Source organism: Siniperca chuatsi, linkage group LG7, assembly GCF_020085105.1.
Source record: "Siniperca chuatsi isolate FFG_IHB_CAS linkage group LG7, ASM2008510v1, whole genome shotgun sequence".
NCBI classification, from domain to species: domain Eukaryota; kingdom Metazoa; phylum Chordata; class Actinopteri; order Centrarchiformes; family Sinipercidae; genus Siniperca; species Siniperca chuatsi.
In genome coordinates this window covers 17,952,620-17,967,457 of record NC_058048.1, presented here as the reverse complement: position 1 = coordinate 17,967,457, position 14,838 = coordinate 17,952,620, and the positions used below count along the sequence as shown (strand labels likewise).

The 14,838-nt window shown below is 40.9% G+C and overlaps 3 protein-coding genes across 7 annotated transcripts in view; 1 reads left to right on the top strand and 2 right to left on the bottom strand.

Annotated features, from left to right (window-relative positions):
• The first annotated feature begins 68 nt into the window (after nucleotides 1-68).
• Nucleotides 69-6,853, top strand: LOC122879686 (guanylate cyclase soluble subunit beta-2-like). 4 transcript variants are annotated; one of them, XM_044204148.1, is made up of 17 exons: nucleotides 69-645; nucleotides 736-803; nucleotides 1,153-1,267; nucleotides 1,390-1,463; nucleotides 1,819-1,913; nucleotides 2,046-2,206; nucleotides 2,306-2,405; nucleotides 2,563-2,801; nucleotides 2,964-3,051; nucleotides 3,223-3,326; nucleotides 3,478-3,694; nucleotides 3,775-4,095; nucleotides 4,205-4,353; nucleotides 4,549-4,695; nucleotides 5,408-5,562; nucleotides 5,682-5,872; nucleotides 6,030-6,853. In XM_044204148.1, exons 3-17 carry the CDS (start codon nucleotides 1,265-1,267, stop codon nucleotides 6,389-6,391), a joined length of 2,406 nt encoding a protein of 801 aa, XP_044060083.1. In that variant the 5' UTR covers nucleotides 69-645; nucleotides 736-803; nucleotides 1,153-1,264; the 3' UTR covers nucleotides 6,392-6,853. The 4 variants fall into 4 exon arrangements, with proteins under 4 accessions (XP_044060083.1, XP_044060082.1, XP_044060085.1 ...); XM_044204147.1 differs by having other exon boundaries at nucleotides 736-1,267; XM_044204150.1 differs by lacking the exons at nucleotides 1,153-1,267; nucleotides 1,819-1,913 and having other exon boundaries at nucleotides 736-1,108.
• A 117-nt stretch (nucleotides 6,854-6,970) lies between these two features.
• Nucleotides 6,971-9,728, bottom strand: LOC122879694. Its single transcript, XM_044204160.1, has 3 exons — nucleotides 8,896-9,728; nucleotides 8,025-8,244; nucleotides 6,971-7,799 (listed from the first exon to the last, which is right to left on the bottom strand). The coding sequence occupies exons 1-3, from the start codon at nucleotides 9,224-9,226 to the stop codon at nucleotides 7,676-7,678; spliced, it is 675 nt and encodes a 224-aa protein (XP_044060095.1). The 5' UTR covers nucleotides 9,227-9,728; the 3' UTR covers nucleotides 6,971-7,675.
• Nucleotides 9,729-13,465: 3,737 nt separating this feature from the next.
• Nucleotides 13,466-14,838, bottom strand: part of dock10 (dedicator of cytokinesis 10) — a 44,485-nt gene continuing 43,112 nt past the window's right edge. For both annotated transcript variants that reach the window (XM_044202640.1, XM_044202641.1), the window contains 2 exons: nucleotides 14,387-14,525; nucleotides 13,466-13,927 (listed from right to left, as the gene is read on the bottom strand). In XM_044202640.1, coding sequence (XP_044058575.1) covers nucleotides 13,880-13,927; nucleotides 14,387-14,525 — 187 coding nt within the window. In that variant the 3' untranslated portion in view covers nucleotides 13,466-13,879. The remainder of the gene's footprint in view (nucleotides 13,928-14,386; nucleotides 14,526-14,838) is intronic.

Sequence of the window (14,838 nt, the reverse complement as noted above, 5' to 3'; positions counted from 1 at the left end):
TACTTGGGTTTTTATTTTTCAAGATATTCCAATGATCCGCTGTGCTCTTGTACCAGGACCCTGCTGTGCTGCAATTGAACTGGTGCTGTTGGGCTCTCCTCTTTGACAGACTTGTCTTATCCACCTTTGATGCTGGTAACGTGGATCGCCGTCCATGACGTCAGGAGACATCAGACCAGAACAAGATTATGACGACCTTAAAACAAATGATCAGCAATGTTTTACCACAATCTTCAGGCTTAACCTAAATAGATTTTGAACCACGTAGGCCTACATTTTGAGAATATATGTTTTAAATTTATAAATGTATGAGCCCTGTATTGACCTCGCAGCTTAAAACTGTCCTTATGGGCTCTTGTACATCAAATAACCCCTAAATAATTTTATTTGCCCACATTTGAAAGAACTAGTATCTTACAGCCTATAATTAGGGGAGACCGGGGTTGGTTGGCACAACTTTGTGATGAAATTATGTTAGCCAGCTACCATTACTCAAAAAAGAGCTACATCAAAATGTAGCCGATTCCTGTCTATTAACAAGACTGAACACATTTTCAATATCTCTACGTTTAATCCACAGACCACTTTTTGACTTTCGATGGGCATAGGCTACTATAAAACTGAAATGATATCCTCACCATTAAGGTTTGTAACTTTCAGATGTTTTAACAAAGTAGATGAGTGCAAGTAAACAAACATTTTGATGTTACATTTGTGTTTCTGTGACCTTCAAAGGACCAGAAAAAAGCTGCGTGCCAACCAACCCCTGTTGTCAACCAACCCCGGTCTCCCTGATGGTTAAGGTGATGTTTTCGGTGCCGTTTGTTTGATTGGATTGCAGGATTGCTGAAAAACTACAGGCCCGATGTTCATGAAACTTGGTGTAAAGGTGTAGCATAGGCCAAGGAAGAACCCATTACAGTTAGGAGCGCAGCCGTGGCAAAATTAACTGAATTAATATTTTAATGGTTGCTGCTGCTGCTTCTCTGTCCTCTCCTGTGCGTGTTTGACCGAGGGCGGGGCTCAGCTCCTACACACACACACACACACACAGCGGACAGCAGAGGAGAGAGGCTGCGGTGGAGACGGTGAACCAGGTGAAGTGAAGGTAACGTTTGAAAAGCGTTGGGGTTTTGTTTTGTTTTTTTACAGTCGGTAGAGACATCATCTAAGGTTTATGGCTGGACTTATGGCGGACACAGCGAGCACGAGGATGCTCTAAAGGAGTCTGGTGGACAAACTGTGCTTTAAACTTGTCAAAGATATGGTAGGCTACGCTGCTTTTACGGAGTTTGTTTTCTTTTGGTTGCTTTATACATTGCCTAACTTGTTTCCCCAGAGCCCGTATTTGAAAGCTTTTCTGTACATTCATGTATTTGTCCTCGACAGTATGGATTTATTAACACCTGTTTGAAATCGCTGGTAGTTGAAAAGTTTGGCGAGGAGACGTGGGTCAAGCTCAGGTAAAATAACATTTCTATTTACTGTATTTACAGATTTATTTATTTTTTTTACGAGGCTTACAAAATATCAATGCCAATTACTTTGTGTAGCCAATAATTAATGCATTAGGCTGAAATTATGAATCTCAAGAAAGCCAGTTAAAGCCTACAAAATCTGTTTGGAGAAAAACAAAAAGAGAAGAATATGCAGTTGAAGTGAATTATTTATTAGCTTAGCACTACAAAACACCTACTTTTAGAGGTTGGTTTTTTTTTTTCAAATCAACATATGTCTTCTTCAGTTTTTATCCTCTTTATCATAAACACAAAAACAATAGATCCACTCTTTTCCCAAAATCATCACCATCATGTACAGGGATGAAGCTGGAGTTCAGGATACCTTCCTGACATATGAAGTCTATAAAGATGAAATCACTATGCAGTTAGTAGCAGAAGCCTGCAAGCTTCTAGGTAAACTAAGTACCATGTGTGTTCATGTTTCAGAAATATTGGTCAGTTTAAAATGAAAAATAAATCAAAATGAATCATTTTGCTTGTCATATATTATTGTGCTTTTGTGTTGATTTTGCTTCTTTTTGGCAGGAGTGAAGCCAGAGGTTGTCTTGAGGCAGTTTGGAGAATATTTCTTTGAGTTTTGCAAACGCTCAGGCTATGATCACATGCTGCGGACTCTAGGAGGAAATTTAGTTGAATTCACAGAGAATTTGGATGCACTTCATAGCTACCTCTCCCTCTCCTACAAGGTGCCTGCTCCCATGCCTATTCATGCGGTCTTTTTTATCTTGTATTAATTATTTTATGGAGAAAACTGTGATTTCTAATTCATTATTTAATTCTTGCAGGAAATGAATGCGCCATCATTTCGGGTGGAGAGGAACCGTGATGGTACCATGCTTCTCCACTATTATTCAGACCGCAGAGGACTCTGCCACATTGTTCCTGGTAATTGAAAACACTTCCTCTAGAATAAATGCCAGTTTTATCTATGTCCTTTTGTATTATTCTCAGAATTTTGCCACTAGCCTATTTGATTAACTTTCTGATCAGTGAAATTGAATTGTGAGCAATGGCATATAATCACTCTCACTCTCTTTTGCAGGTATCATTGGAGCTGTTGCTAAAGATTTTTTTAACAGTGAGATAACGATGGAGATCGTCAACCAGCTAGAGGAGCTGGAGAGAACTGGGAAGAAAGAGCATGTGGTTTTCCTGGTGACACAGTGGCCAGCTGTTTCTGCTCAGTCCAGTGTGGTCAGCAGTAAAACTGGGTCTTTTACAAGAACCCAATCTCTCCAGCCTTTGGCTAACCGATGTAATGCCATGATCTGGATTGAAGAGGTTAGATTAATGATCTGTGCTACAAGCTGTATGTATAAAAAAAAAGCATTTTGTAGAGCTACATATAAACTGTGTAGGGGCGAAGAGAAAATAAGCCATAACAATAAACATATTAGGCTACTGATTATAGTGACATTCCAACTGTTTACTCTGTGTCCTCAGCCCCTTCATCAAAAGGGATCCAGTGTCAGTTTCTCCATGCACAGGAGTCACTGGGAGACAATTAGGGGGCTGGTTCGCCTTGGGAAAGGTACAGTACAGACACCCATAAACATACATACAAACCTTGGAGCAACAGGTTGAGCCAGTAGTCAGAGACATCATCAGAACTTGAAAGTTTAATTAATTGTACCCAAGGCCGCCAACATGAGACACATACCTGCAGGTACCTTCATTTGCAACCACTTGTCTCACTTTACAGGCAAACTGTTGAGGGGTTTTGAGCCAGTGTACCCCACATCCCTTAACATTGATCTGAGGACTTTCTGCCATGCTTTCCCTTTCCATATAGTCTTCGATGAGCAGGTACACGTTCAAAATACAAATACAGTATATTAGAAGGGCTTTGTGAATTCTCATGTCTGTGGACCACAGAAACCTATCTGAAAATATGTCATTCGTGAGTAACTGGATCATGTTAAATTAACTGGAGTGATCCTGGTGGTGTCTGAGGCAGCTGGTGGTGCATCAGGCAGGGGTGAACCTCCAGAGGATCGTCCCTGGGCTCCAGACGATGGGCATCCATCTGGACCTTTACTTCACCATTGTGCATCCTGAAGTCACCTTCACCATCTCCAGCATCAGGAAGTTCATCAACAGCCACTTTGTCCTGCAGACACACAGGGACATGATGCCTGAAGCATGGAAGGACAGGCCCATGCTGCAGCTCAGGGGTAAAGGGGAACAAAAATCCCAAACTATACATTGTCTACCTTAATCAGATAGAAGAAGTATGTATGTTTGCTCCACGTAGGTCAGATGATCTGGATGCCCTCTATGGACTGTATGCTCTATCAAGCTTCTCCTCTGCTGAGAAGCCTGCAGGAGCTGGAGGAGAGGGACATGCACATTTCTGACATCGCACCCCATGACGTCACTCGCGACCTCATCCTGCTCAATCAGCAGCGACTTGCTGAGATGGAGCTGTCCAATCAGTTGGAGAGGAAGAAAGAGGAGCTCCGCCTCCTGTCTCAGCACCTGGAGGAGGAGAGGAGGAAGACGGAGAACTTGCTGTACGCCATGCTGCCCAAGCATGTCGCCAACCAGCTGAAGGAGGGCAAGACAGTAGAAGCAGGTTAACGGAATGCAAATGCTATAAATACTGAATAAAGAGTGTTTGTGTGTATGACTGTGTCTATTATGACTGCTTTTTGTCTTGATGTATGTGTTTGTGTGTCCTATAGGAGAATTTAAAGAGTGCACCATACTGTTCAGTGACGTGGTGACCTTCACTAATATCTGCTCCCTGTGTGAACCCATCCAAATAATCCTTATGCTTAACTCCATGTACCTCCGATTTGACCGACTGACAACTGTGCACAATGTTTACAAGGTACACACACAACAGATTGAACCTTTCGACACAGATATTAAAAGAACAATCATTTGTAAGTTTGTTTTTACCTCAGGAATGGAAGAAAGAAGGGAGGGAAGAAATTTAGTGGAAAGATTTTAAGTCACGTTTGATTTGTGTCATTTGATCTGAGTGAATTTGACAATGTCAGTGTATTTATTTGGTATTTCCCAGGTTGAGACCATAGGGGACGCCTATATGGTGGTAGGTGGGGTGCCCATACCTGTTTCCAGCCATGCTGAAAGGGTGGCCAACTTCGCCCTGGGTATGATCTTGGCTGCCAGGGAGGTTATTAACCCTGTCACAGGAGGACCCATTCAGGTGCAAGAATGTTTGTACTGCATTTCTCAAATACACAGTGGTGGAAAGTAACACTTACTCAAGTACATTTACTCAAGTACTGTACTCAAGTATAAATTTAAGGTACTTCTATTTGTGTATTTCCATTTTATGATGCTTTATACATCTACTGGACTACATTTCAGAGGGAAATATTGTACTTTTTACTCCACTACATTTATTTATCAGATATGGTCCATAGTTCATTTGCAGATTACGATTTTACACACAAAACATCTGATCATCAAATAATTTATAATGTATTATTACAGATTAAACTATCCAACACCATATGAAATTGACAAAATTAGCTCCACGTTGACCAACTACAACATTAAAGTACTGCTTACATATTGATAAATCAATGCTAATGATCCAGTTATATAAAATCCCTATAAAACTGACAGGGATCATTCTGCATAATGAGTGCTTTTACTTTTGATACTTTAAGTACATTTTGTTTCTAATTCTGTACTTCGGTTTTACTTGTAATGAAGTATTTTTATAGTGTGGTATTAGTGTGGTACTACTTTACTTAAGTAAATGATTTGAATACTTTTTCCACCTCTGCAAATGTGTGTGTGTCATGGATTAAACCAAAATATTTTTTTGCTTTTATGCTTGTGTTGAAATGTGCTTTGTTCTGTTCTGTCCTAACGCAGCATCTGTTATACGGCTTGTTGTATTTCTGTAGATCCGTGTGGGTCTCCACAGTGGTCCTGTACTGGCAGGTGTAGTTGGGGAGAAGATGCCTCGCTACTGTCTGTTTGGAGACACAGTCAACACCGCATCTCGCATGGAGAGTCACGGCCTCCCCAACAAGATCCATTTGAGCCCAACCGTCTACCAGTGAGGACGCACACATATTCTTGCATGAAAACACACGCATTCATACACACTTCGACGTGTACCACGAACCCTGTGATGTCGTCTTTCTGATTTCCACATCATCTGTCCACATTTCCCAGGGTTTTGAAGAATAAAGGTTTTGTCATCCAGAAGCGAGGGGAGATCGAGGTAAAGGGGAAGGGCAGAATGACCACTTACTTTCTTGAAAGGAACACAAGAGTCAGCGAGCAGCAGATTCTGGGTCTCTCAGACCTAGAGACTGGACAGCAGGACAGCCAGATGAACTACCTGCCAGGTCTCCATAGACCAGGTTTGTTTGCTGTCTGACAAATTCTTCTAATTTTACATCTAGTGATTTACTCTGTCCTTTAAATTGCCAATTGTTTGGTATTTAATGTTCTGCAGCCTTTATCAGCTATACATCAATCTCTTTCCCTATCTCGCTCACTTTTTTTCCTCTGTCGTAGCTTTACAGAGGCAGCGCAGGGATGACCTTTACTTGATCCCTATGAAATATGTGGACAGCCTGAGTGAACCCCCGCTGTCATCACATATGTCTGAACCCCAGACCTGCCCAGCCATCAAGCCCCTGGACTCAGAGAGCTACAGAAGCCTGCACACTGATGATCAATCAGAAGATGGACCTCTAGACCAGTTAAAAGATACAGATGAATTTGGACAAACAGAAGTCAAATTCACAGAAACAAATATGGATGGCTTAGACAGTGACAGCCATGTGGACGCAGAGGAACAACAGTTGATTACCGGTGCTGTGGAAACCAACAATCAAAGCAAACACATCCGAACCAGGTTGTGTGTGGTCCTGTGAGCTGGTAATTAGTTGCTGAATGGCTGATTCAACTATAAATGACTATAAATGATTTATCAACCATGGTGCAGCGTATTTAACACCAGCCATCGCTAGCTGTGGAGAAAACTGCATTTTTGTAGATGGTATCATTCTCACTATGTATTACCTCGACTAGCTAGATTATCTGCATTGTCAGTGTTTCCCTTGAGTAAAAGTGTGATACTTTAGATGCTGCAGATCAAATATTATATTAAGTTGACACTATATGCTTTGCTTATAGTTCATGTATCTGTCTTACTTACTAAATAATAAATGCATTTGCCCTGTCAGTGATTGACTCTCAATACATCTTATGAGCACAGGTGGTAAAAATATTCAGTTAAGTGACTTTTCCTTTTTAGGCAACATAGTGAAGAATCAACACGCTCACCCTTGTTTATCTTGTGCATTTAAACCAGCAATATCTGTAGTATATCCAACTAGAGGCAAACTGCACAATGTGCAGCTATATATCCAGTCTAATAAATACTTACATGTGATATTACTGTATTATTTTGACATTTTAAACTGACCCACAATAAGGATAAGAGTGAAATATAATGGTAACAACCAATTAGCCGCTTAAGATTTATCAAACCAATTCATAACACAACATATATCACAGGTAATAGCTTATAATGATTGTTACAGGTGCCTTACATTCATTTTCAGTATGCCAAACACTGGTATATTTACAAGGAGCCTTCCATACATGAAAGCAGAAACTACTGTGTGATTTAGAATTAGAAAAATACACACTTTAGGAAGACTGTCAAGAAACAGGTCACATGTTTAAACACACATGTGGCCCCTTGACTACCCATTCAAGTATACATTGTGAAAAGAAACAAAGGTGAATAAATAATGAGTCTGATGTTGCTCACGAGGCCTGAGTCAGTGACCACAACTGTCCGTAAAAGAGCCGTCACCTGCAGGTGTGTGTCTCACTTCAAAAACAACACCCCAGGTTGGGAGAGGAGTCCAGACATCTGATCCTCGCTGCAGAGGGTCCCGTGTCTCATCACTGTTGACTGGGCCTGGATTGCCATGGCTGGATGAAAACAACACCTGTAACTAGAGTCTTCTGTTTGTGTGGTCAGGTGTGATCAAATCGGTCTGCTGGCTCACTCAGTATAATAAGAGTCCAATCTACACTGACCTAAATGAAGAGGCTAACCTGCTTTGAGGCCACGGAGGGTCAGTTCATGTGTGCATTTTGTCTCATGGCCACAGCCAAAGTCTTTAAAAGGTCTGCATCTTCTCTCAAGAGTCAGTTATGGAAGCCAGCTCAGTGATTTTAGGCTCCTGCTGGTGCTTGGTCAGAACTGGCCGGTTGGTGTAAATGTCATCCACAGGTAGAAGGAATGTGACAGTTTTTACCTTGGCTCTAAAAGGTCAAAGAAATCATAAGAGTTATATGACTACAAAGTTGCAACTTAGGAAAATGTGTATAAGGTCTAGCCTAGTGAGAGAAAACATAGTTTCAAATACATTAAACCTATCCATACATGGGGGAAATCTCTGCTGTGTCAAATTTAAACCACAATTTTCAAGAGTGCTGCTTTAAAACTACATTTCTGGGATAAAATGTGCATGACATGCCTGTCTGTACCTGTTTTTGTGTACATATTCCTGCAGGGAGTGCCTGTTGGTAACTTTCCCCACTTCTCCTCTGTCTGAGTTATCAAAGATGCCGTTCCCATGCTGGATTTCTTCTTGTAGCCTTCCCCATCCAGAGTCACTGCGCTTTGCCATGTCAGTCCTTCCCTCTCTCATCACCCCAGAGAGGTTGGAGCTTATGGAGTACCTTCGGACAGTCATGACCGTGTTCTCTGTGAAATAACATGAACGTGATGCATTGGAATGGATTCATTTCCACAGTCATAGATATGGAGAGAAAACACTAAGGGCATTTTCTTATTTCTAATTTAAAATTTCACATCGTCTTTCTACGCCAATTTAAAAACGTAATAACTTGCCATGTCTTAAAATAAATACATGGTTTTCTTGTCCAAATGTTGTTGCTGTTTCTGTGAATTCTGTTTTTGGAGTTTGACCAATACTACGGACTAAAATCAGGATATCTCAGCTCTTGTTCCATGCTCCAGAAAATTATTTATTTTAATCTGTCTCTTGTGAGACCTCCAACTTAATGAAAGTGTGATGCTAAATTGTTGGAGTGCTCCTTTAATAAAACGCTCTTTCCCCATTCCTTTACTCATGGGTTTTAACAGTATTGTGTTGGGACATGAAAAATCCCACAGTGGGGTGAGGGCGACATGCATTAGGTCAAAGGTTAGTTGTACATTTTTACAATCATCTCACTTCACACCAGTCATTATTTAACAGATCACTTTTTCAAGTGTTATAGGAATGTGTCTTGTAACTTTTGATGTCTATGGTGCTATTTTGATAATAAAATGGAAAAAATAAATACAAGTTTAAAAGCAACCACCTGTGCACTAACAGGCCTTTTCTCTTACCTTTGTATTGTCCCTCCAGAACTGGCGCAGACGCGTTTCGCCTCAGGTTCACATAGGGGTTTTCCTCCATTCCTGCACGCTGCTCTGCTGCTGAAGACACCGGGCTGCCTTCCCCTGGCACGGCCCCAAGTGACCGCTGACCGTAGTCTCCCCGCAGCTCTCGGTTCTCCTCCTCCAGCTTCTTGATTTCATCGCGCATCTGCATGATGACCTGCGCCAGGCTGCGGGTGCTCTCCATGGTGCTGCTGCTGCGCTGCCAGTACCACGGCTTCCCAAAAACCGGCGGGGAGTCATGCAGGAGAAGCTCACCGTGCTGCTGGGGTTTTAACATGCTGCTCCCGAGGCGTTTGTGGTCCTCCTGCTGTGTGCCTTTCTCTGTTGTTTGTGCCTCAATCTCAGTCCAGATCTTGTTCTGGGGAGATTATGTCGCCTTTCACCACTTATACAGCTGACATGGCTCCGGTGATCGGCCAGCAGCACACAATGGATGTTTTATTAATCAGCCCCGGCGTCCGGTTTCAGGAAAACTAAGCAGGGGTCGGAAATGAAATGTGCACTGCACAAGCGCTTGAATGGCGGGAGACCTACTAATCCTGCTGGATCACTGACATAGCTGAGAGTTTCTGACAACGTTTTGGGTTTACAACATATGTAGCAGCTTCATGTTTTAGCTCAAGAAAAGATGGGGAAGATCAGATCTTTTTTGGCACCTCAGGCTTCCTCTTGTAATACCCATGTCTCATGTTGAGATTACAATATCCTCCTTCTAAAATATTAATTAAATCTGTCAGCAAAGATAAATCTAGGAAAGAAGTATTTTTTTTCTGTTCTGATTGTGCTGCAGAAGATGTAGATGTAGAGAAGATATATATATATATAGAAAGAGCAATTAAAAATAAGGTCAAATTGTAAGACTGGATTTATGTCTTTTAAATGTACTGGGAGCCCATGCACAGTGAGGTTTCATTCATTTCACAGACAGATAGAAAGACGTGTGGGTTGGTTGGCCTCTAAGTTAAGCCTGATAAATATGTGGTCCTGTGTCTCATGAATATGCATGTGGTTTGATAAAGGCAGAGGTCAGGGGGTTAACTCCGTGATGACAGACAGTCTTGAAAAAAAAACATGAAAACAAAACAGGCGTTTGATAAATAATAAGAGAAGGAATCACTGCAACAGACATCAAATACAGGCAGGCTGCACACAAAGGAGAAAATTACAGATAATTACGCTCAATGGGGCTTCCACAGCCGGGATTGTATGGTCAGGTGCTGCAATGGAGCTCATGTGGCCACAGGTTGTAACCCATTATGAATATAGACCAGACGGTCTCTGAGTGTAGTTTAGCTGGCCTGACTCCAACATGAAAAGAGATATAACACTGCCCACATACTTTAAAACAATGTAAAATAAAATATGAAATATTGTGAGGAGGAGCCATCAGCTTCCAGGAAGGTTTGAGATATTTTGTCGTCTGCGACCTGGACTGAATGGTGCTGGCTCAGAGCAACCTGACCCTGCCAGAGTCTAGGCCACTGGGAGGGAGACAGGCATACATAAGCCAGTCTGTACAGGAGAGAAACCCAATCAGCCCCCTCTTTCTGGTTCACAAAATAGGCTACAGAGAGGGAGGGAGGCGAGAGAGATGAGACTGAGGAGGAGAGAAATACCGATTGGCTGGAGGGAAAGGTAAAGAGGTGAGAGGTTAGTGAAACTCGATCTGCTGCACCTCGGGTGTGCAACCACAGAGGGAGAGTGAAGAGACAGAGATGTAAACGTGTCAGCTGTCTTGTCAGGCAGACATAAAGACAGACATGCTGTCTTTTACCACCAGCTGTATGTTCAGAGCCACTCAACCTCTTTTTATTTGCAGGGCCCCAACCCCAGGCTTAGCATCAATAAGTAAACAACCATTCTGCTGCTCTCTCTCTCTGCATGGTCAGTAATTATATTAACTATTGGGAAAAAAGACCCCATGATCCCATGGAAAACTGTTCTATGTCAGAGCACATGCTACATTTTAATGTAATTTCACTTTCAATGAAACGTCAACCACAAGTTTGATACTTTTCTGTGTGCTGAAGTAGGTGCCATCTCAAAATACATTTTATCATAAAGTTTCTGCAAGTTTCTGTCTACATCAATTTATTTGCCAATGGTCATATATGCATAGATTTTGAATCAAATACTCAGACTGAAAGAGGCCCGTTTAATGTAAGATGACTTCTAGAAATCCACACTTCTCTGTAACGTCGTCATGCTGAGGGACTGTACGTAAGTATGAAGTGACTTATGGATATCCTAATAACACGTTACTTTACCCTGGACCCACAGATGTTACTCTTTGCAGTTACAGAAAGGCAAACAGAGCATGAGCAGCAATACTACAGACACACAAAAGACTAGACCAAGGGTCATTTCAGTATAGGCTAGTAGTTACTCACATAATACTGTACATAAGGGAGTGTAAAAAATGGCTAGTTTGCCAAGAAAACATCAGAATTAAAATATGGTACATTAAATGTTCATATTAAATCTTACTTACAACAAAGTCTACCAGAGGGAAAATATGTAACATTCAGCAAATCAGTTAATCAAGTGAATGAAAAGAAGCACAGATGATTCAAAAACATATCCAATTGTCTCCCTGTTATCAATTAAAAACAAAAATCATTCTCATTACTAATTCCTATTTCCAGATGGCATCTTAGCAGCCCACACACTTGTAAAATAGTCTGTCATCACTTGTGACTATAGTGAAATATAGAGTCGACAATGAAGATGCAAAGCACAAAGGAAAACAGAGCTCCAGGGTAAACACAGTGGAGACAGTCTGAAACAGAGAGACCAAACAACAGACAGACACACAGCAGTCATGATGAGAGCCTCTAGGCTCCGTCAGATCTACTGCTCCGATTTGGATTTGGATTCATTTGGCTGCCGACTTTGTTCTGACCCCTCTGACTTTGAAAAATAAATCAATGATCCAAAACAAAGGATTGTTGCTTCTGGGGTCTTTCCATTCATTTCAGGCAGGATTACTGTACAGCAACAGTAATCCTGCTTTTCTGAACTCTCACTACTGTACATGTATCTATTATCTGATCTATTTGATATGCAAAGAAATCATATTTTAGCCATCCTCAACTTTACTAAATGTATACATGACACTTCTCTAACAATTAAATATTAGGTGTAAATATAGCAGCACTGACCCATTGATGGTGGAGGGAGATGACATGACAGGTTGACCTAAAGCAAAATGCTTTTCTACTGGTCACAAACAAGCCTGACCTCTTTTATCTGAATGCTTTGATGCAGTAGAGCCTTTTCATCTTTTGCACTGGCCTTTTTAAGCTAAGTTTCACTGCCTATTATTACGTTACTGTAGTGACATTTAATACTTGAAGAAAATGTGATAGCAGACAAAACAGAGCACAACTGAAGAATGAGGATATGAAAAGTGAACATTTACTGTAGTTTCACAGATGACAAATGGTGGTTCAACCTCTACTGACCTTCTGTTGTCTCATTGTTAGTCTACACTACTGAATGAGTTAAAACTGGAAACAATATAGTTGGTATTGGTACAGATTTATACAGTCATTGTCTATTACCTTCTGCACCGTGGACCATGTTTCAGGCTGAGTTTGCTCATTACACATTTCTATTTTACACATTTCCCTTTATTGTGCCAGTGAAGGACCTCACAATTATCTATAATTAGCTGCAGCCTGGTCTCAGGCCCAGTCAAAAGGCAGGATATGAGGGCAGCCAAGGCACAATTTCATTTTAGAAAGCTATTTTACCCCATTCAACCTGATTGGAAACCTGGTGTTAACATACTGAGTGACATGAACTATAGTCAGAGGAAGCCTGATCTGACGGTAAGGTGCAATGTCCTATGACAGAAGAGAAGATATACAACACCGACATCAGGAGAGTGGATGAAGAAATGCTGAAGAAAATGACTTAAGTGTAATCATGAATTTTGGACATTAACAAAATTTTATTTAAATGTTATACATAAAACTTTAGTTTTTGTACTTTTTTTTAAATTCAGCTAAACAAATATTTATATATTGTATATTTTATAAAAAAAAAGAAACATTTCAAACATTTTAAATATTAATATTTCTTATTTACAATTCAAAACAGTACAGGAAATAATAACAGTAACAATGCAATTTCAATCATAAAAATGTTACAAAACATAATTCTTTTGTTTCAATTTGAAAATTGGCAAGCTGATATTTCCAGAATGTTAGCAAGGATACAAAGTAGCAATGTGGAGCTGCTCTACATTCAAACAGGAACTGGAGGTGCGTTCAACTCTTCAGATGCTTGCTTAGTTAAAGACCTGTAATCCAAATCTTTTTTTTTTCACATTAGTCATCTTACAAGACCTCTTGAGATCGTACAATGATTCCACAGAAAAAAGGGAAAAACTGTCATCAAAATGCACCAGAAAGCTATGTATTATAGCTGAACGCACCTCAAGCTCAGTAAGGTCACTGTTCTCTAAAGGGACAGGGTTGTGGAGAGAAGGCGCATGTTGTGTGGCTGTGTGCATGTGTGTATCCACTGTATGTATTTGTTATGAGTGTGTCTGTCAGTATGTAAGCTGATGAATCAGTTGGCAGGACAGGGGAATCCCATGACACATGGATCGAGTCTCTAAAACCAAAACAAACGTTAGCTAACAGTCCAGCTGGCCTGGCCTCTACTGCAGATAGTCAATGTTCACGTACGACAGGACTACAGACTATCACGACCACAGTCTACACACTTCTTCCCTTGTTTTCTCTACACTCGCCATCAGTCACAGTTCCACTAGCCCGCTGCTCCCTGCAGCAAGAAACAAATACAGTCAGAAACAAGCAAATGAGCCACTTTGAGGCTCAAACTGGCACCCCAAAGCCATTTAGGGGGGAAAAAAATGTCCTCCCTGGCACAAAGAATTTCTTGTGAGTCTATTGGCCATTCAGTAGGCGCTGTGCCGTTCCGTTCCTGGTTGTCTTGTGTGAGGAATCTGGACAAGAGTAAGAATAAAAAGCTTGCATTGGAACAGGAAAATTCAAAAGGAGGTATGTATCAAGACTAGCAGTTTGGCTTTTGGATAAATTGGTACAGGCTGGGATATGGGGGAAAAGATAAAGTGGGGTAAGCAAGTGACATGTCTTTCATGAGGGAATTTGATGACATGACATACCAGTCTTAGAAAGAGTGGACAGAGAGCTGTTAGAGAGAGATGAGGTACTGGTAGCAAGAGTACGTTTTTGTAGCTGTAATGGGAGGAAACGTTTGAAAAGAAGTAGAGAGAACTATGAAGTAAAAACAGAAGCTGGTACCCTTGAAAATGCAAAATGTGTCATAAAATAATGTATAGGAGAAGATGATGCTCATTATGCCATGCAACTGAATAAGAAAAGAAACAACCGTGTGGTAATGACATAAGTCTGGACACTCATTGGTCATTGCATAGTGAGACCTGTTCATTCATGATGCCAGACAGCTCAGTCAGCATGTCCCGGTAGTGAGCTCTCATCTCCTCCTGGTACTCCAGCTGGTCCTCCTTGATCAGACGCTCATTCACATCCAAAGCCTGACCGCAGGCTTCTGCAAACTGCCTGCAGGGGTCAAACACAGTTGTATTGATTATTAATGCTGTGAATCATATCACTGACACTGTCAAAAAGTATTAGGCTCTAAAGTTTTCTTGCCATTGATTAAACATAAACAGGTTTGCCTAATGAGTGCTTTTTACACTGTAAGGGTTTACGCTTAGAAGATTGTTGCATGTATAAATCCTAAGGTGCAATGGGACCTTTACCTTTAATCATCTGGGTTAAGAATCTTTATCTAAAAATTGTCAAACATTGTATTTAGCTGTAAGAATTATTTGGTGTTGATATGTGTTTATTCACTTATAAAATGGATTTA

What these genes read in the sequence shown, in the direction of transcription:
- LOC122879686 (XM_044204148.1), top strand. An exon ending in AGAAGCCTGCAAGCTTCTAG is followed by an intron (nt 1,914 to 2,045) that starts GTAAACTAAGTA and finishes TCTTTTTGGCAG; the next exon opens with GAGTGAAGCCAGAGGTTGTC. An exon ending in ACTCTGCCACATTGTTCCTG is followed by an intron (nt 2,406 to 2,562) that starts GTAATTGAAAAC and finishes TCTCTTTTGCAG; the next exon opens with GTATCATTGGAGCTGTTGCT.
- LOC122879694 (XM_044204160.1), bottom strand. Translation starts at nt 9,226, where the DNA reads ATGTTAAAACCCCAGCAGCACGGTGAGCTTCTCCTGCATGACTCCCCG. An exon ending in TCTGGAGGGACAATACAAAG is followed by an intron (nt 8,245 to 8,895) that starts GTAAGAGAAAAG and finishes GTTATTTCACAG; the next exon opens with AGAACACGGTCATGACTGTC. An exon ending in GAATATGTACACAAAAACAG is followed by an intron (nt 7,800 to 8,024) that starts GTACAGACAGGC and finishes TTGACCTTTTAG; the next exon opens with AGCCAAGGTAAAAACTGTCA.